This window comes from Salvelinus alpinus, chromosome 4 (genome assembly GCF_045679555.1).
Source record: "Salvelinus alpinus chromosome 4, SLU_Salpinus.1, whole genome shotgun sequence".
NCBI lineage: Eukaryota > Metazoa > Chordata > Actinopteri > Salmoniformes > Salmonidae > Salvelinus > Salvelinus alpinus.
This window is the reverse complement of record NC_092089.1, coordinates 34,288,466-34,308,666: the sequence shown is the minus strand read 5'-3', so window position 1 is coordinate 34,308,666 and position 20,201 is coordinate 34,288,466. Positions and strand designations below refer to the sequence as shown.

The window sequence follows — 20,201 nt, the reverse complement described above, 5'->3', positions numbered from 1 at the left end:
ACGTTTTGAATGGAGTCGATTGCACAATCACAGCCACTATAAAACAAGAAAACGTGGAAGTACCTCCCTTTCTCGTCGCGCGCCTCAAGCATGAAGGACATCGGACTTGCCTCATTCCAAATCGTTGTTTAGCCAGTAATATTTCTCTGGTCATGTTTTTACTCGTTATAGTTGTTAAAAACATCATAATGTAGTTAATTTGAACCGTTTTATAGCAATTTATATCCGTTTAGTGCGATTCTGAGGAATTTCTTTGTGGTGCACTTTCAAGCTTTGGGCACGTTTCGGGGTCTCCGTCGATGTTAGTGGACATTTCAAAGGACAGAGGACATCTATCGACCAAAAGAAGATTAGAACATAGAAAGGATACATTGCCCAAGAATCTGAGGGAAGAACAGCTCAAAGTAAGCAATATTTAATATGATAAATCGTTGTTCTGTCGAAATATTTTAAACGCATATTTCGCCATTTTGTTTGTTATCGCGTCACTTGGCGAACCCTGTATTGAAAAGTAAGGATAATTTTAAAAATGTAAATCAGCGGTTGCATTAAGAACTAATTTGTCTTTCGATTCCTGTCAACCCTGTATTTTTTAGTCAAGTATATGATTAGCTTTCGATTAAACTAGATCACTCTGAAAGCTGACGTCCCTCATTTTGAGGCTTGAGTTGCTACTATTTTCATTGTATAACCACGGTTTTGTATGGCTAAATATGCACATTTTCGAACAAACTGTATATGTATGTTGTAAAATGATGTTACAGGAGTGTCATCGGAAGAATTCTGAGAAGGTTAGTGAAAAAATTTATATATTTTGGCGGTGATTACGTTATAGCGCTCTTTGGCTGGAATCGATGCTCTGGTAACGTTTTCACATGTGGTATGCTAACTTATCGATTTATTGTGTTTTCGCTGTAAAACGCTTAGAAAATCTGAAATATTGTCTGGAATCACAAGATCTGGGTCTTTCCATTGCTATGCTTTGTCTATTCTTATGAAATGTTTTATTAAGAGTAAATTGGTCATACACGTTGCTCTCTATAGTAATTCTAGTCGTCTTGTGATGGTCGGTGCAATTGTAAACTGTGATTTCTACCTGAAATATGCACTTTTTTCTAACAAAACCTATCCTATACCATAAATATGTTATCAGACTGTCATCTGAAGAGGTTTTTTCTTGGTTAGTGGCTATCAATATCTTAGTTTAGCCGAATTGGTGATAGCACCTGAAGTAGTAAGAAACTGATGGAGTTAGAAAAGTGGTGTATTTTGCTAACGTGTTTAGCTAATAGATTTACATATTTTGTCTTCCCTGTAAAACATTTTAAAAATCTGAAATGGTGGCTTTATTCACAAGATCTGTATCTTTCATCTGGTGTCTTGGACTTGTGATTTAATGATATTTAGATGCTACTATCTACTTGTGAAGCTATGCTAGCTATGCTAATCAGTGTGTGGGGGGGTGGGGGGTGATCCCGGACCCGGGGTAGAGGCTCGTTAGAGGTTAACAATCTTTTTCTCTCCCATCTACACACAATATCCTATAATGACAAAATGAAAACACGTATACAAATATTTTTGGCACATTTTGACAATGAAATACAGAAATATCTCATTTACATAAGTAACCACACCCGAGTCAATACTTTGTATAAGCACTTTGGCAACGATTACAGCTGTGAGTCTTTCTGGGTAAGTCACTAAGAGCTTTCCACACCTGGATTGTGCAACATTTGGTCCTTAATCGTAAAAAAAATTATTCAAGCTCGGTCAAATTGGTTGTTGATGATTGTTAGACAACCATTTTCAGGTCTTGTCATAGATTTTCAAGTAGATTTAAGTCAAAACTAACTCGGTTGCTCAGGAACATTCACTGTCTTCTTGGTAAGCAACTCCAGTGTAGATTTGGCCTTGTGTTTTAGGTTATAACTACAATGTTGTTGATCCATCCTCAGTTTTATCTTATCACAACCAACTCCGCAACTGTTATAAAGTCACCATTGGCCTCATGGTGAAATCCCTGAGTGGTTTCCTTCCCCTACGGCAACTGAGTCAGGAAGGACGTCTGTATATTTGTAGTGACTGGGTTTTAGCATTAATTTAGTTAATTAAACATTATTTTTTTTAAAGCATACATTAAAAAAAATGTGTATTGATACACCATCTAAAGTGTAAGTAATAACTTCACAATGCTCAAAGGGATATTCAATGTCCGCTTTATATATATTTATTACCCATCTACCAATAGGTGCCCTTCTTTCCAAGGCATTGGAAAACCTCCCTGGTCTTTGTGGTTGAATCTGTGTTTGATACTCACTGCTCGCCTGAGGGACCTTACAGATAATTGTAAGTGTGGGGTACAAAGATGAGGTAGTCATTCAAAAATCATGTTAAACACTATTATTGCACACAAAGTGAGTCCATGCAACTTGTGACCTGTTAACTTCTTATGGCTGCAGGGGCAGTATTGAGTAGCTTGGATGAAAGGTGCACAGAGGTGCCCAGAGTAAACGGCCTGCTCCTCAGTCATAGTTGCTAATATATGCATATTATTATTAGTATTGGATAGAAAACACTCTGAAGTTTCTAAAACTGTTTGAATTATGTCTGTGAGTATAACAGAACTCATATGGCAGGCAAAAACCTGAGAAGTGCAACTTCCTGTTTGGAATTTTTCTGAGGCTGGTAGTTTTTCAACCAAGCTCTCATTGGAATTACAGCGAGATATGGATGAGTTTTCACTTCCTTCGGCTTCCACTAGATGTCAAAAGTCAATAGAACTTTGTCTGATGACTCTGCTGTGAAGGGGGGCCGAAGGAGACAGGAATGAGTAACCAAAGCCATGAGGTGACCACGCGCGTTCACGTGGGAGGCAGCTCCGTTCCATCGTTCAACTGAAGTCAATGTAATTTTCCAGTTGGACCGTTATTCAAGATGTATGTTAACAACATTCTTAAGATTGATTCAATACATCGTTTGACATGTTTCTACTGACTGTTACGGAACTTTTGGACATTTCGTCACGTTATAGTGGACGCACTTTGTGACTTTGGAATTGTTTACCAAATGCGCTAACCAAAGTAGCTAATTGGACATAAATATCGGACATCGAACAAATCAAGCATTTATTGTGGACCTGGGATTCCTAGGACTGCATTCTGATAAAGTTCAAAGGTAAGGAAACATTTATCATGTATTTTCTGGTTTCTGTTGACTCCAACATGGCGGCTAATTTGGCTATTGTTCTGTGCGCCGTCTCAGATTATTGCATGGTTTGCTTTTTCCGTAAAGTTTAAAAAAAATCTGACACAGCGGTTGCATTAAGGAGAGGTATATCTATAATTCCATGTGTATAACTTGTATTATCATCTACATTTATTATGAGTATTTCTGTTGAAACGATGTGGCTATGCAAAATCACTTGATGTTTTTGGAACTAGTGAACGTAACGCGCCAACGTAAACTCCCGATTTTTTTATATAAATATGAACTTTATCAAACAAAACAAGCATGTATTGTGTAACATGAAGTCCTATGAGTGTCATCTGACGAAGATCATCAAAGGTTAGTGATTTATTTTATCTCTATTTCTGTTTTTTTGTGACTGCTATCCTTTGCTGGAAAAATGGCTGTGCTTATTGTGGTTTGGTGGTGACCTAACATAATAGTTTATAGTGCTTTCGCTGAAAAGCATATTTGAAATCTGACACTTTGGTGGGATTAACAACAAGATTACCTTTAAAATGATAAGACACATGTATGTTTGAGGACTTTTAATTATGAGATTTCTGTTGTTTGAATTTGGCGCCCTGCACTTTCACTGGCTGTTGTCATGGCTGCAATCCCGGTAACGGAATCGATATAAGAAGTTTTTAAGCACATTTTTACATCTGAACTTTAGGCTTGTCATTACAAAAGGGGTTGAATACTTATTGACTCAAAACATTTCAGCTTAACATTTTAATTCATTTGTAAAAATTGTGAAAAACATAATTCCACTGACATTATGGGGTAGTGTGTAGGCTTGTGACAAAAACATCTCAATTTAATTTTCAATTCAGGCTGTAACACAACAAAACGTGGGGTGTGAATACTTTCTCTGAATGCACTATGATCGGAGGCTGTGCGTGAGCGAAGCCTGCCTTCCTATCTGCCCACACTCAGCGTTTGCTTTCGCCACAGCGCACCAGCCGACGTAGGCTGCGTGTGCCAGTGTGGCGCGTCATTCCCACTGCTAGCAAGAGAACAGAACCCTCACTTCTCTGCACACACGTTGCTGCTAATGTTCTGCTTATCATAGTAGCCTATCCAGTCCAAGTACAAATACACGGGAAGGTGAGTCCCAGTCATTAATGGTCGAGTCACAAGTATACATGTATTTATTTTTTAATCCAGGACTCGAGTACCACAACACTGGCGTAGAATGCCAGTGGAAGTGGGTTGTGCTGTGTGTCTGTAGACTCTGTACCTTAAACCTCTTATCCTGCAGAACCTTCTTGATGGCCACCATCTCCTGGCTGTCAATGAGGCGGGCCTGGTACACCACGCCGAAGGAACCATTCCCGATCACCTTGATGTCTGTGTAGGACACCTCCTGTGGGCGGTCTGGACCCTGGCCTGGTGTGGCCACCACAGTTGTCACCTTGCCACTGTCTCCTGGGGGAGAGGTACAGAGGTCAAAACACATTAAGGTACATGACCATTTGGAAGGGGGCTAAAGGTCCCAAGTATTTTAGATGTACAAGATGTTATCCAGATGCAGGGACACACACACACACACACACACTGAGAGGACCATGACTCTGGTTTAGAGGCAGGAAACGTAGTGTCGGTCACCTAATCCTTTCCCCCAATCCCCTGAGGGGAAACACTAAACAACAAATGTTCAGCACTCCCTTCGTCTCTAAATGTCCGTAACCTCGGAAGCCTCTCCCCACAGACACATAATACTAGCTGGTAATGAGCTGTAGTAGCTACAGTGAACCACCTCCACCCTGCCTCACCTTCCCCAGCTCCCCAGGGGGAGGCTGCATGCCTGGCTGTCACAGCTCTGAACTCTGCTAACCTCTTCACCCCCTCACTACACAGGCCAGTACGGTTTAAATACTAGGACCCTGACAATAGTGAGAAATGCATTCTTGCTTTCCTCTGTTTCTTGAGGTAATGGGCGATTTAACACGGTGGGTTGGGTGAAAGTGAGGGCTCTCCAACATAGCTTCGACAGAATATCATAATGTCAGATCTATAATTACTGTCTACAAGCAATGGAGGGTGGGTTTTTAAAGTGTTTGAACGGGGCCATTGTCTGTTAGGTCCGGGACAATACTAGTACTGCGATAGTCAGTATCTTAGCAAGGAAACAAAACAACACGGTTTAACTTCTTTAGGAAAAAATACCTACTGTTGTTAACTAACATGTTGTCATCCATTTTCCAAACCATAGGGCACAATATTTTACATATAGCAAGTTTTCAAAAGACCAAATAGTGGTCTGCTTCATGTTTTCATTGATGACATGGGAAGAAAATATCACAATACTGGTATCATCACAGCCCTACTGTCTGTCTGATGTGCAACCTTGTGGAAAGGAAGACTTTCTGAGTCCATACAGTGAGTGACAGTTCTACTTCGGGTAAGACGTGCAGTTCAGCGTGGTGTGTGTGTGAACGGTTGAGGGTGAACTGACTGACACACCAGTAGCACAGATTGTGAAGGGAGGAGGAACACTACAGTAGAGGTAGGGCCTGGAGCCAACTAGCTTGTCAGAGCCTGTGATAACATTGAATGGACAGTACAGTAGCACGCCCAGTGAGTGTGTGCACCGGTTCCTCCATTCACCCTCCATTCGCCTGCCTCAACATGACCTTGCTTTCTCTAATAACTCTGTATCTCCCAGTTCTACTCTAAAGTCTGACAAGGCCTCTAGAACAAAGCTGAATAAGTGGTTGACGAGCTTAAGATTTTGTTGAGAAGACAAATTTGGATCTTCCTCTGCTGAAGATAGAAATGTATTTCATTTGGATCCTCTAATTGTAAAGCCGGACTATGTCAGTCTCAGGAATCAGACTGGAAGGGAGGGTGAACGGCGGGAGGTTTTGTTCAGCACTGCTAAAAGCATTAGGTGGGCGCAGTTGATTGATGGATTTAAAGTCAACTCCTATGATGTAGACTAGACACCTCTGGATGTCTGAAAGAGCTGGATGTCGTGTTTTAATAAACACACTGGAGATGTCTTACATAGCTTTTCACATACTAGTATATGAAGGGTCATCATAGCTAGTGGTAGATTTCACACTGGGTAGGCATTAGATTAATTGAATAATCCAAACCAGATCTTTGCATGAGTCATTAAACTATTCTTCCTTCTGACGTCTCATATGACCAGAGAACGTCATCTGATCTGTAATCATGTGGCTCACAGCGTTTGCGTCTGTGTAGTCCTCATCTTCAGAAGTAGAGTCAGAGGGGAGAGTTTTAATATGAAACAGCAGTGGCATGATAGTCACTTTAATGATGAATGCAAAGATGAGCAGTCAGACAGATCAGCTGTCAGGGAAGTGCTTTGGTTCCTAAAGAGGAAGTTAACACACAGGTCTGATGAGTAGGATTGAATGAAAGAGTAAGAGGGAGAGAAGTGATTTCCAGAACACTCAGACTTTAGTCTCAAGTAACTCATCGGTTATTTCTAAATTTAAAGCAAGAACACATTAGTCACTAAAACAATTAGCGATTACAAATCCATGCATTACAAGCGAACATTTATTTATGCCAGAGCTGCAGTATCCTACAGAGTTTGGACAGAGAGAGGTAGAGAATATTAACCAGATTAGTGGCACTGCCACTTACTCTCTAAAACAGTGTTCCTCAACTCCAGCCCTGGTGGCCCACAACTGCAGTTTTGTTCCATACCTGGGCCAGTTTCCCAAAAGCATATTAAGGCTAAGTTGATCTTAGAAGCATAGGATCCTATGGTTCTAACAATTAACTTAGCCTTAAGATGCTTTTGGGAAACCGGGCCCAGTACTAATATAGACACACCTGATGCAACTAATTCACTGACCATCAAGCCCTTTATTAGTTGAATCAGGTGTAGGTGTGTTAGTGCTGGAACAAATATGTGCAGTCATGTGGGTCCCCAGGATAGGAGCTGAGAACAATAGAGCAGTAGGAAGCTGAGAAACGTCAGTAACGCTAAGTGCAGCCCCAGGATACTAAAATAATCCTAGTGGCAATTATTGCCTATGACTTGTCGACACCTTTTTGTCAGACATTTACAACCCTTGATCTTGGCTTTGCACTTTACTTAGACAAGTCAGTGTTACTTCCAGAAACCTAACAGTAGCGCAGCACCTTTGTTGGGGTTTCTGGTAGGTCCAGACACCTCCAGACCAGGAACAACGCTTATCAGTGGGCACAACCTTCTAGGAATACAGTACTGTGGTCAGGAGAGACCAAAATCAGACCCCATTCAAAACCGAGGATTACTGTTAAAACACCTGAACAGAGACTGGGCCACTGATGACCTGTTGATTAGGCTATAGGCTAGGTGTTCATGTATACCCTGCTGGACTGAGAAGACATTTGACCAGCACCGTCTATGGCTCGTCATTTATCTGTCGCTCACCTGTTTCCAGTCTTCATCTCCCACCTCCAGTTTATCTTTCCAATGATTCACTCTGCCTTCACCCCCCCGCCCTCCCTGTCTTCTTTCCCTGCCTGCCTCAATCTCTCCAGTCAAATCCCTTCACACTGAAGCTTCAACATCAGCCCATATGGTTCCATTGGTGAGCTGAGCATATTCACAGTGCAGTCTGAAGTGCCATGGTTGACCCAGGCCGGGTCTTCAACATGGCTGGGCTATCAGAATAGAAGTCAGTGATCAGATTGGAAACTGGAATGCAACGTTTATGCTTTTCAACTGAAGAAATGTCAGCGGCAAATACATCTGAATTGATAAAAGTGTTAGGTTTAATAGGGACCCACTAAAGTCTTACCAAAATATGGGTACACTTTCAACCACCTCCTGACATATGGCTAGCGTAGAGTAGACTAGCTACTGTCTGTTTGACATGGACATTGTGGTGCCACGTTTCTTTAACGGAAAGACACAGGGCGGGACCCATCTGAATTTGGCCAATAGAAACTATCGCTTTGTTGCAAAATGCAACAGTTTGCAACTGTTTGGACTAATGATTACACCCCAGAAAGTGCACTTGCGGAACATAGTGGTTACAAACGGTAAAAGTACACAAATAACGATCATATATTTCAACTTCTAATAGAAAATGCACACCAAAGAGAGCGATTCATAGTGCTTCTTCTTGTGCTTGTCTTGACAATTGTAATGCTCCCCAATGAATGGAGTGAAGAAATTATGACTGGTCTAAAATGTCATTTGCATTTAAATATAATTTTTTTTATTTAGCGAGTCATTAAGGAGTTGAAAATGTAGAGCAGTGCTTCCCAACCTTTTTCCGTTACTGTACCATCAACTGAATAGTACCCTTGGTTGGTAACCACTGATGTAGAGAAACCCAGGGGCTCAACAACAGCATAAATACATCTCAAGCAACATTTTGGAAAAGTCAACAATGCAGTTTGAAGATCTGACCACTCAGAATTATACACACACAGTGAGACAGACATACACACAAAGGTAGAGAGAAGAGAACCTCCTGGCATATGGCAGAGTAGACTAGCTACTGTCTGTTTGACATGGACATTGTGGTGCAATGTTCCAGATTTGGTTTTCCCTAAGTCTGACCATGTCAACACCTCCTCCCTCTCTACCTGTAGATATTCTGACAACACCGCATATCCAAACTACCATTGGGCATACAGTCAATTCCTGTCATTGCACTGGCTGTGAAAATTGGTGAGAATGAGACCCTTTGGAAGAATCCTCAATGTGCGGAAATCTCCATGGAAAGCAATAGGACTTGCCTAATTATGAAGATTATTTGATCTATCAATATATGGACGTGTCAAATTATGCAAATATGAGGAAAAGCAATCATAGCTCTTGAACAATAATAACGAGATGAGACCAACACACAGATTACCGACCATTTTGAATCCCACCATACCTTCTCAGCTATGCAATCTGGTTTCAGAGCTGGTCATGGGTGCACCTCAGCCACGCTCAAGGGCCTAAACGATATCCTAACCGCCATCGATAAGAAACAATACTGTGCAGCCGTATTCATTGACCTGGCCAAGGCTTTCGACTCTGTCAATCACCACATCCTCATCGGCAGACTCGATAGCCTTGGTTTCTCAAATGTTTGCCTCACCTGGTTCACCAACTACTTCTCTGACAGAGTTCAGTGTGTCAAATCGGAGGGCCTGTTGTCCGGGCCTCTGGCAGTCTCTATGGGGGTGCCACAGGGTTCAATTCTTGGACCGACTCTCCTCTGTATACATCAATGATGTCGCTCTTGCTGCTGGTGAGTCTCTGATCCACCTATACGCAGACGACACCATTCTGTATACTTCTGGCCCTTCTTTGGACACTGTGTTAACAAACCTCCAGACGAGCTTCAATGCCATACAACTCTCCTTCCGTGGCCTCCAATTGCTCTTAAACACAAGTAAAACTAAATGCAAGCTCTTCAACAGATCGCTGCCTGCACCTGCCCGCCCGTCCAACATCACTACTCTGGACGGCCCTGACTTAGAATATGTGGACAATTACAAATACCTAGGTGTCTGGTTAGACTGTAAACTCTCCTTCCAGACTCACATCAAACATCTCCAATCCAAAGTGAAATCTAGAATTGGCTTCCTATTTCACAACAAAGCATCCTTCACTCATGCTGCCAAACATACCCTTGTAAAACTGACCATCCTACCGATCCTCGACTTCGGCGATGTCATTTACAGAATAGCCTCCAATACCCTACTCAATAAATTGGATGCAGTCTATCACAGTGCCATCCGTTTTGTCACCAAAGCCCCATATACTACCCACCACTGCGTCCTGTACGCTCTCGTTGGCTGGCCCTCGCTTCATACTCGTTGCCAAACCCACTGGCTCCAAGTCATCTACAAGACCCTGCTAGGTAAAGTCTCCCCTTATCTCAGCTCGCTGGTCACCATAGCAGCACGCGCTCCAGCAGGTATATCTCTCTGGTCACCCCCAAAACCAATTCTTCCTTTGGCCGCCTCTCCTTCCAGTTCTCTGCTGCCAATGACTGGAATGAACTACAAAAATCTCTGAAACTGGAAACACTCATCTCCCTCACTAGGTTAAAGCACCAGCTGTCAGAGCAGCTCACAGATTACTGCACCTGTACATAGCCCATCTATAATTTAGCCCAAACAACTACCTCTCCCCCTACTGTATTTATTTATTTTGCTCCTTTGCACCCCATTTTCTCTCTACTTTGCACATTCTTCCACTGCAAATCTACCATTCCAGTGTTTTACTTGCTATATTGTATTTACTTCGCCACCATGGCCTTTTTTGCCTTTACCTCCCTTATCTCACCTAATTTGCTCACATTGTATATACTTATTTTTTTCTATGGTATTATTGACTATGTTTGTTTTACTCCATGTGTAACTCTGTGTTGTTGTATGTCGAACTGCTTTACTTTATCTTGGCCAGGTCGCAATTGTAAATGAGAACTTGTTCTCAACTTGCGTACCTGGTTAAATAAAGGTGAAATACAATATGTTTATTTATTTTATTTGGAAATACGTGGTTATGATAGTATTATTCCAATAACAAGATAGATACCAAACGGTTCCTTACCACCCACATTATTGCTCAATCTAAAACGGTTGACCAAAGAACTGCAAAACAAAACTGGACTTGTAACGTTATAAAAATGACATTGACAGACCATTGACACAGCGCACTCCAGCTGGCTAATTCTATTCCTGCCTTGGACAAGCAAACCAAACTAGCACGTAAACTGTTCTTGAACAAGTTAGCTAGATTTAAAGCTAATTGGTCAGCGTCACATTAAGCCATGTCGTATAAATTCCCAATATTTAACGTTATGTGAACTGAATTAACGCTAACTTCGTCTCCCTAAATAGCATATATAGCTGTTAGCTAGGTTACCTGTCTAACGTTAGCTAGCTAACTAAGCATCCAGCTACATAACTTTCAATGCTAATAGCTAAGATTACAGGCTAAATGAGGACGACGGTCAACCTCGTTTGATTTCACCTAGGTAGGTACCGTTACCGCTGATGCCCGTTTTCCAATCTGGCTTCCAACGACAAATATCACCTTAATCTGGTTCCATTCTATTTTCATCTATTTCTTCCCAGTTTCTAACATCGTATAGACGTTTCGCCTCAAATGCTATGCTAGTTAACGCTAGCCAGATCTGCCACAATCAAAGCCCGGCTTGATCCCACTGTCCCTTCTACAAAAACATACATAGCCTAGCCAGCTAGCTAGGTTTGCTTTGAGAAATGATAACATCGACAGTTGTATCAATTTTTTTAGTTAGATACTTCATTTAAATGACCAGTACACACATATATATCCCGATCCCTTCAATTAGCTATACTCACGGGCTAGTTTCAAATTTCCGAAGCCAGTCGAGCTGCTCCCTGTGGCCTGTGAAGCCCCAGATTTTCCTGTAGAAATCCCTCCGGTAACAGACGATCCGGCGGCGGCTGAAGCGGCTCCGGGAGCCCCTGGAGGCTCAGCAAACGAGCTGGTCCTGGGCCGCCCGCTGCCGCTCATATCTATGTGCGCTAAAGCCGGGGCAGGGGAAAAGTTTGTTGCGATTTAGAGCCAAGCAGGCACAGAGTTGACCTATCTTTTCTAAAGTAGTCGTTACAAATTTAACTGCATTGGTAGCATATCGTTGTAGCTAGCTTGTACGTCTCCCCCTTTCTTCTTCGCTTGGCACAGTGGTTGGACTTGACGCACAGCAACGCGCTGGCTGATAGCACTGCTTCATGGGTAACGAAGTTTTGAGGGCAGATCCAACTGGGGTGTAATTCATTACGCCAATTCTGTTGCAAAACGTTTCTTTAACGTAAACAACGGAACGGCACAGGGCGGGGCCTACCTGAATTTGGCCAACAGAAACTCTCGCTTCGTTGCAAAATGCAACAGTTTGCAACAGTTTGGACTAATGATTACACCCCAAAGTGCACTTGTGGTGCTTAGTGGTTACAAACGGTAAAAGTATACAAATAAAGATAATATATTTAAACTTCTAATAGAAAATGCACACCAAAGACAGCGATTCATAGTGCTTCTTATTGTGCTTGTCTTGACAATTGTAATGCTCCCCAATGAATGGTGAGTGAAGAAATTATGACTGGTCTAAAATGTCATTTGCATTTAAATATTGCATTTTTTATTTAACTAGGCATTAAGGAGCTGAAAATGTAGAGCAGTGCTTCCCAACCTTTTTTGGTTACTGTCCCATCAACTGAATAGTACCCTTGGTTGGTAACCACTGATGTAGAGAAACCCAGGGGCTCAACAACAGCATAAATACATCTCAAGCAACATTTTGGAAAAGTCAGCAATGCAGTTTGAAGATCTGACCCCTCAGAATTACACACACACAGTAAGACAGACATACACACACAAAGATAGAGAAAATAGCAGACTAAGTTGACCATCTTGGCATAAAAAGAGATTGTAAAACAGGTCTAAAGTAGATACAAATGACAAACCACACCGACATGGCGACAGTAAACACCCACAACCGCAAATATACAGTACGTTTTGTGAAAATGCCCTAAAGACCGCTTGATGACTGACAGGGAATGTATCCAATCACTTCCTTCCAAAGTCACAAGGCCAGAGCGCAAGGCAGCAGAGCGTGCCGACAACAGAGGAACGATCCGCGGACAAACGATGTTTTTCGTGCACCGAAATGTTTCTCTGCCAGAAGATTCACGATTTTAAAAGCGTACCGTTAAATCAGTGCGTTATTCACTTAAAGACGGAACGGAGAGTGCATTGTTGCTTCTGCGGAGCTTTGTGACTACCTCACGAGGGATTGTCCAACGACAGTAGATGAGAGGTAAGATTATTTGAACGGGAGGGGAAGGAAGGGCCTGTCGTGTTTACCGGAGACCTGCGGGGAAAAGTGGATAGCGCCGCCTGACGACCGCCTTGAGCCGGGGAGCCACAGTCAGGAGACAGCGGTGCCTCCGAAGAGGTCTCGGATATCGGAGAGAGCGCCGCCAACAGCTCGCCACATGAATGATAACACACAGGAAGCAATGTTGCAAGCTATCATGCAGCACTGTGGCTTGTATAAACTAAATGTCATTAATTATATGCCATATTTGAGTAGAAAAAATGCATCTAATTATACACATCCCTGTTAACTATTTCACATCCCGTCTACCACCATTTGGCGCCTACATGCAGTTAGCTTCTGCTGCTTGTGGCAGCTTCTAATTAGCTTGTAGCTATCAGCTCTATTTTCTATGACGATTTTATGGAACCATGCAATCGCTACAGGGCAATTCCATGGTAACGGAATTACGCTGAGACTCAGATTTTTCACTTTCACAATTTATGCTAAACAAAAACATTTACTGGAACAACAGTGTAGATGCGAAGTTTGTTAACAGAATAACAGTACATCTATTTTGGTTATTGAACTACAGTAAGTGAAGTAACAGAATTACGGTAACGAAATTACATCATGGGTCCCTGATCTGTACTACACAGAAATGCATAATTTATGGATATGAATGTCATTTTCTTTATTGTGATTCATCCTGAATAGGTACACAAAGGTAGAAATATGCAATATCATCCTTTGCATATATGGGTATCATTCTACACACTGGCTATTGTTCAAATGAGCTCTGCCCACAAACAAGACCAAATCTGAACCAATCATAAACGTCTATGTTTCACAAGTTTGGACATTACAGTAGAGCACAATATAGTACAGTACATTACTGTGCTCTACTGTACGGAACTCTACTGTACTATACTCTACTTTTCTTCACTGTGCTATCCAAACTTGTGAAACATAGACGTTTATGATTGGTTCAAATTTGGTGCAGTCACCAATCATGGGCGTCTGTGTTTGGGTCAAATCAAGGCCGGCCCTGACTGGCCCCAAAAATGACGTATGTGGACGTTGACATTTCAACTACTTTTCAACGTCCATGGACTTCCGGTGCTCAGTGGGTGCGGATGCTGGCTACAGTTTTAGTAAATGGAAAGAGAGGGGGCTCTTGGGTAGTCATCAGTAAGAACCGGGAGAGGTGATATTAACTAGAGAGAGAAGAGGGAGAGGTTGTCCACTGTTTTCACACTCTCGCTTTGACCACCAGACAACAGAAAGAGACAGAAAACAGTTATGAGCTGAACATAACAGTATGCCAGTGGAAGGGAGGACATTATGATTTGATTTCCCATTGTGGTCAATTCAATTGCTGTAATTCCGTTACTGTTTTTTCTGTAATTATGTAACCAATTTGGTAACAGAATTACGAGTTATAATCACAAAATAATTCACAAACTGTAAAAAACACAAACTAATTGGTAGGTCTACCTTGTTACTTCTGTGAACTTTCATTATCATCTTAAAGATATGTGGGTTTTGGTAACGGAATTACAAGGCACAAGGCAGTGTTTTAAGAAGGCAACCTACATTTAGTTTTGGATAAATGATTTAAGTGTTGATAATAGTTTACCTAAATATTACTTCAACATTATTGTGTTTTGATATATTTCTAATACCTTTTTTAAGGCTTATCTGGTAGATGTTTTCTAAGACCTCTTTCCATCTGTTTGACCAGAAATCCAAGCAATTACTAGAAACCTTTATCTATGACTTCATTTGACACCCATTTTGATACATATATTTTTTGTTATTCATTTTAATTGTATTTATTTAACCCTTAGTTGACTGAGAACACATTCTCATTTACAGCAACGACCTGGGATTTGTTACAGGGGAGAAGAGGGGCGATGTGTGAGCCAATTGGAAGCTGGGGATGATTAGGTGGCCATGATTGTATGAGGGCCACATTGAGATATGTTCCTATCAATATCACATGTTGGTGCTCATGGCTCCTTTTACATGGAAATGACCTACATCATTGTAAACTAAAATAATGTCTGTGGGCCATTTGGGGTTTGGGACAGGCGATACCAAATAGCTGACTGAGACTACTGTATTTTGCTTTTTTTCAGGCTCCCTCCCTGTTGTCCTGACATCACAGATCATCATAGTGAGATACCTGAGGAAAGAGGCTAGCTACTTTACTAATCATTGTTACTGGTTCAAGCCCTAAAACTCACAACACACCGTTTTCTCACTAACAGACATCAAAGTCTTCAGTTCAACCATCGAGGCATACTTGTATCAAGATCGTAACACAGAGCTATAACTCAGACCAGGACAGGAGCCTTTTTATCATTCATTGAATTGTGCTGACTAACACACACGGTCCTACAAAAACCACCTTGCAGTAGTCATGGATGACCAGCAGGAGGACTCAGAGGGCATGTACGACATGCAGCACCAGTACATGTGCAGCGAGTGCCACCAGCTCTTCAACACCCTAGAAGAAGTGCTGATGCACCAGCAGATCCACACAGGGCAGGAGGGAGAAGAGGGGGAGGCTGGGGAGGCCATGGCCATCCAGGGCATCTCAGAGTATGGGGACAGCCAGTACCAGTGCCTGGAGTGTGGTGCCCTCATCAGGAACCCAGATGAACTGCTACTGCACCAGGAGCTGCACATGAGAGAGGCAGGGTTGGAGACAGAGGACCATGGTGAGAGGGGGAGGATGGTGTAGGACAGGAAAGGGTGGATATATGTCTTGAAGAGGGGGGGTGAAAGGTGGTGGTTTGTTTCAAGGATGAAAGGCAGAGGTTGTTTGAATGTAGAGGGGCTAGATAGTGAGAATCACCTGCTGAACATTGTGTTGTGTTCCCTAGAACTGTGTGAGGTGTTGGAGACAGACGAGGCAGGGACAGAGGGCCAGGTGTCGGGGCCTGTCCAGTACCAGTGTCTAGACTGCCTGGCCCTGTTTGACTCTCCAGAGGTGTGGCTGACCCACAGACAGACCCACAGCAAGAGCAGCACGCACAGTGCCACAGAGACTGTGAGTATTAAATACCAACACATTTCATCAGCAAACCCTTCATCAAAGGGCTTACAGGCTGGCGTTCTTTTGCGCAAAAGCAGACAGGCAGAATTAGGTGTTTCCTTTCTTGGCTCAAACTTCCTCCTCTCTCTCCCAGGAGTATGTGCTGCAGCCCGATGGTACTGTGACACCCTTGGTCAGTGTTCAGAACTTTGTCTTGAGTGAACAACAAGCTGGGGAGATCTTAGCACAGGTACTGTACACACTTCATGGCAAAAAGCTTTTTAAAACCAGTAACCAGTTATTCTCACTCAAACATGATCATGTCTGTGCCCCCCTCAGGTCCTAGCCCAACAACAACAACAGCATCAGTCTGCCCCCCAGCCCTCGACCCCCTCCCGGGCCACCTTCCTACCCCCCGTCTCCCCCCTTCCCGGCTCGGCCACAATGCGTCTCCAGATCTGCAGTGCCCAGGCCCTGGCCGATGGCTCCAGTACCCCCGGCCTACGGCGCGCCAAGCTGCTGCCCCCTCTGCTCACTCCTCTAGGGGTGGGCTCGGTAGGAAAGCTGGTGGTTCCAGAGAACGGCCTCCAGAGACTGGAGGTGGCGCTGTCTGCTGTCCGGGTGGAGAAAGAGCAGCAGGGGGAGGTGGTGATCTTCCACCCCTATGAGTGCTCTGAGTGTGCCCTCCTCTTCCAGACCCCAGAGGACTTCCTGCAACATCAGGGGGAGCACTTCCTGGCCCAGGAGAAGGAGAGCGGTGAGGACGGTGTGATGATGGGATACGAGGAGGACAGAGGGGGGGAGGAGGAGAGAGGGGAGGAGAATGGGGGGAGGGTGGCAGAGGAGAGGGGGAAGGGAACGGGGAGACGCGCCCTGGCTAAAAGATCTAGAAACACACCGCTATGCCTGCACTGCAACCAATGCCAGCGTACCTTCACGTCAGCTAATCGGCTGGCGGCACACAGGCGCGTGCACGAGCATGGCACATACGAGTGTCGGGAGTGCGACAAGGTGTTTAAGAAGGCGACGTCACTGCAGACACACATGCGCTCTCACTCCGGGGAGGCTCGGTATCTGTGTGTGGACTGTGGTCACGGCTTCAACACCGAGATGACCCTCATCATACACAGGTAGGTGCCTGACCAGACATCATGTTCTCATCATAAACCATCACAATCCCAAATGTTTTCCTGTCTATTGCTTTTTGAATGCTGTTTTGTATTGAAGGCTCTGAGACAAATCTTCTCTTCCTTTTTATATCCGCCCATCCCTACCTCTGTCTCCTCATCCCTCACGTCATCCCTCGCTCTGTCCTGTAGGAAGTCTCACACAGCAGAGCCGCTCCACAGGTGTGAGCACTGTGCCAAGACCTTCACCAATATGACCAAGTTCCTGTACCACCGTAGAACACACACCACCAAAGCAGCCACCACTACACTTACCCCCGTCGTCCTGGTAACCACGTTTTCTTTTTAAAAATGGTAATATTGTTCTTATAGTTCCAAATTCTAACTTGAGAAATGTTTTGTGCAAATCATCAATGAGAAATGTGTGCAAATGTTTTGTTTCTCTAGTTAAATTCAGTCCCATACTGGTCAATGTATGAGCATGTGTTTTGACGATGTCCTGTGCAGGTCCCAGCGGCCCCCAGGAGGATGTCCCTGTCAGCCCTGTCCATCCTTCAGAGAGCCCGGGCTCTGAGGGGCGGGGGTGAGGGCAGCCCCATGGAGACGGAGGGGGACGAGGAGAACCTAATGGCCCCCCTTACCGAGGCTGAGATGGAGATAGGCGAGTCGGGGGAGGACACTGCCTCCAGCTCTCTGAGCAGGGCAGAGGGAGGAAAGGAGAATGGGGTGGATGTGGAGAGGGCACCAGGGGGCAGTGGAGAATCCCAACCGGGGGAACATACTGCTGATCCTGGTTCCTCTACTGACCCTAACCCCTCTGGTCCAGCTGGCCCCCGGGGCGCGTTCCCCTGCCCCTCCTGCCCTCAGGCTTTCCCCTCCCTGCTCCGCCTGGTCAAACACCGCCATACGGCCCACATCTCTGAGCGACACTTTAAGTGCTCCGTGTGCACCAAGACCTTCAAGAAGCAGATGCACCTACGCAACCACCTGCGTATACACACCGGCGAGCGGCCCTTCCAGTGCTCAGACTGCGGCAAGACCTTCTCGTCCCTGGCCAACCTGTCTCGCCACAACCTCACCCACTCTGGCGTGCGCCCCTACCGCTGCGACATCTGCCACCGGACATTCACCCAGTCATCCAACCTCCGGCAGCACCGCCTACTCCATGCCAACCTCCCTCCCTGGCCCTGCCCGGACTGCCCCGCCACCTTCGTACGGCCGGCCAAGCTAGCCGCCCACCGCTACACTGTTCACCCGGGGGCCCCGGCCCCATTCTCCTGCCCCCACTGCCAGGCTGGCTTCCTGCACAGGAGGAAGAGAGACCGCCACTGTCAGGAGGTCCACCCCACTGAGGCCCAGGCAGACAGAGAGGGAGGGTTAGAGAGCCAGCCCCAAGTGTGCCCTGACAGGGAGCCCCACTCAGAGCCCTCCACCTCAGAAGACACAGGGACCACCAGCATCATGAGAGGGGGCCTGGACTGCACTGTGTGTAGAAAGAAGCTCAACTCTGCAGCCAACTGGCGTCTGCATCAGCTGAGCCACGGCCTGGTTCCTGGTCGGTCCTGTGGTGGTGCAGTGGCCAGGGGTAAATCCCACCAGTGCCTAACCTGCGGTAAGCTGTTTGTCTCCTCCTCTGGTGTGACCTTGCATCAGCGCATCCACACAGGAGAGCGCCCCTTCCCCTGCAACCTGTGTGGCAAGCGCTTCCGGCAGAACACGCACCTGCGAGAGCACCTGCGCACGCATACGGGGGAGCGGCCGTTCCGCTGCGAAATATGTGACAAGGGCTTTGTCCAGAGCATGCACCTGGCGGAGCACCGGCGTACGCACACGGGGGAGCGCCCCCACGCCTGTCTGGTGTGTGGCAAGGCCTTCAAGTCCTTCTCCAACCTGCGGAACCACAGGAAGACCCACGCACGCCAGCAGAGGCAGGAGGAGGCGGCTGCAGCACAGGTTGCCATGGAGACCAACGCCGCCGTGGCGCTAGTGGAGGCATCCCAAGTGGAACTGGCCAATGGGCAGCCTCAGCTGATCCACATACAGACGTCGACCCTACAGCAGGTGAGGGCGGGGTCTGTGTGCGGCCTCTGAGGGTGTGTTAGTCTGTAAAATTGAGAAAATATGTTGTTCAAATATGTTTTTCTCTCACATCCTCCATACAATGCTTCCTTTCCTATCCAGACCCAGGGTACTCCCACCATCATGTGTAATGAGTTTGGGGAGACCATCGCCATCATAGAGACCAGTGAGGGAGAAACCCTTCCCCTGGCTGAGGCTATAGAGATCTACCACACAGCCCTGGAGAACAGTCTGGGGATGGACTCCATCACTGTAGACAGCCTACAGCTCATCTAAAGGCCAGACAGAGACAACTCAGAACCATGACAGGACCATCAGATAACCCTCACACGACTATCTAGATACTCTGAGGGTCAAAGAGACACGACTCAGAACTATCACAGACCTGTCATAGAACCATCAAACAAGCCTCACAGAGTTATCTACAGCTACTGAGAGCCAGTGAGAGGCTCAACTATCGGAGAACCATGACAGAACTACCTGTGTGGGCTGTGGGACTGTACTGACTTGACTGGCAGAGAGCATGTTTTACTGACTCTTATCCTATTGGGGTGAATGTATGGGCAGCAGTAGAAGATTAAACTGTGATCTAGTGAACTACAGGAGTGTAGGAACACTGGTCTGGTTGTCATTGTTGAGTATAAAAACGATTGTCTACAATTGCAGCAGGCAGGACAACAGTAGGTGCTCATTCACTCCTCCAGACCAAATGTGTTACGATCTCATGTTCAGAAAGACAGGGCAGAGCCGGTCAGTGGTGGCGGAGAGGTAGTTGTGACAGACGTGAATCGAGGGCCATTTCCTGTGTTTGTCATGTTCTTGACTGCCCATGGATGTTCATTCAGTGCTTGTCTGTAATATGTGATTTTTACTTTGAAACAATGACTGTTCCTCCTTTTGCTGTAAATAGATAAATGAATGATTAAATGATATTTGATAATA

At 45.0% G+C, this 20,201-nt stretch overlaps 2 protein-coding genes across 2 annotated transcripts in view; one reads left to right on the top strand and one right to left on the bottom strand.

Moving 5' to 3' along the window:
• gsk3ab (glycogen synthase kinase 3 alpha b) overlaps positions 1-13,000 on the bottom strand; it is a 25,690-nt gene extending 12,690 nt beyond the window's left edge. The window contains exons 1-3 of the mRNA XM_071396744.1: positions 12,901-13,000; positions 11,533-11,718; positions 4,469-4,656 (exon numbers count right to left, since the gene is read on the bottom strand). Coding sequence (XP_071252845.1) covers positions 4,469-4,656; positions 11,533-11,707 — 363 coding nt within the window. The 5' untranslated portion in view covers positions 11,708-11,718; positions 12,901-13,000. The remainder of the gene's footprint in view (positions 1-4,468; positions 4,657-11,532; positions 11,719-12,900) is intronic.
• On the top strand, positions 12,874-20,201 carry znf526 (zinc finger protein 526). The gene is made up of 8 exons (XM_071396743.1): positions 12,874-13,010; positions 15,152-15,736; positions 15,902-16,068; positions 16,208-16,303; positions 16,393-17,183; positions 17,373-17,508; positions 17,688-19,241; positions 19,362-20,201. Exons 2-8 carry the CDS (start codon positions 15,436-15,438, stop codon positions 19,533-19,535), a joined length of 3,219 nt encoding a protein of 1,072 aa, XP_071252844.1. The 5' UTR covers positions 12,874-13,010; positions 15,152-15,435; the 3' UTR covers positions 19,536-20,201.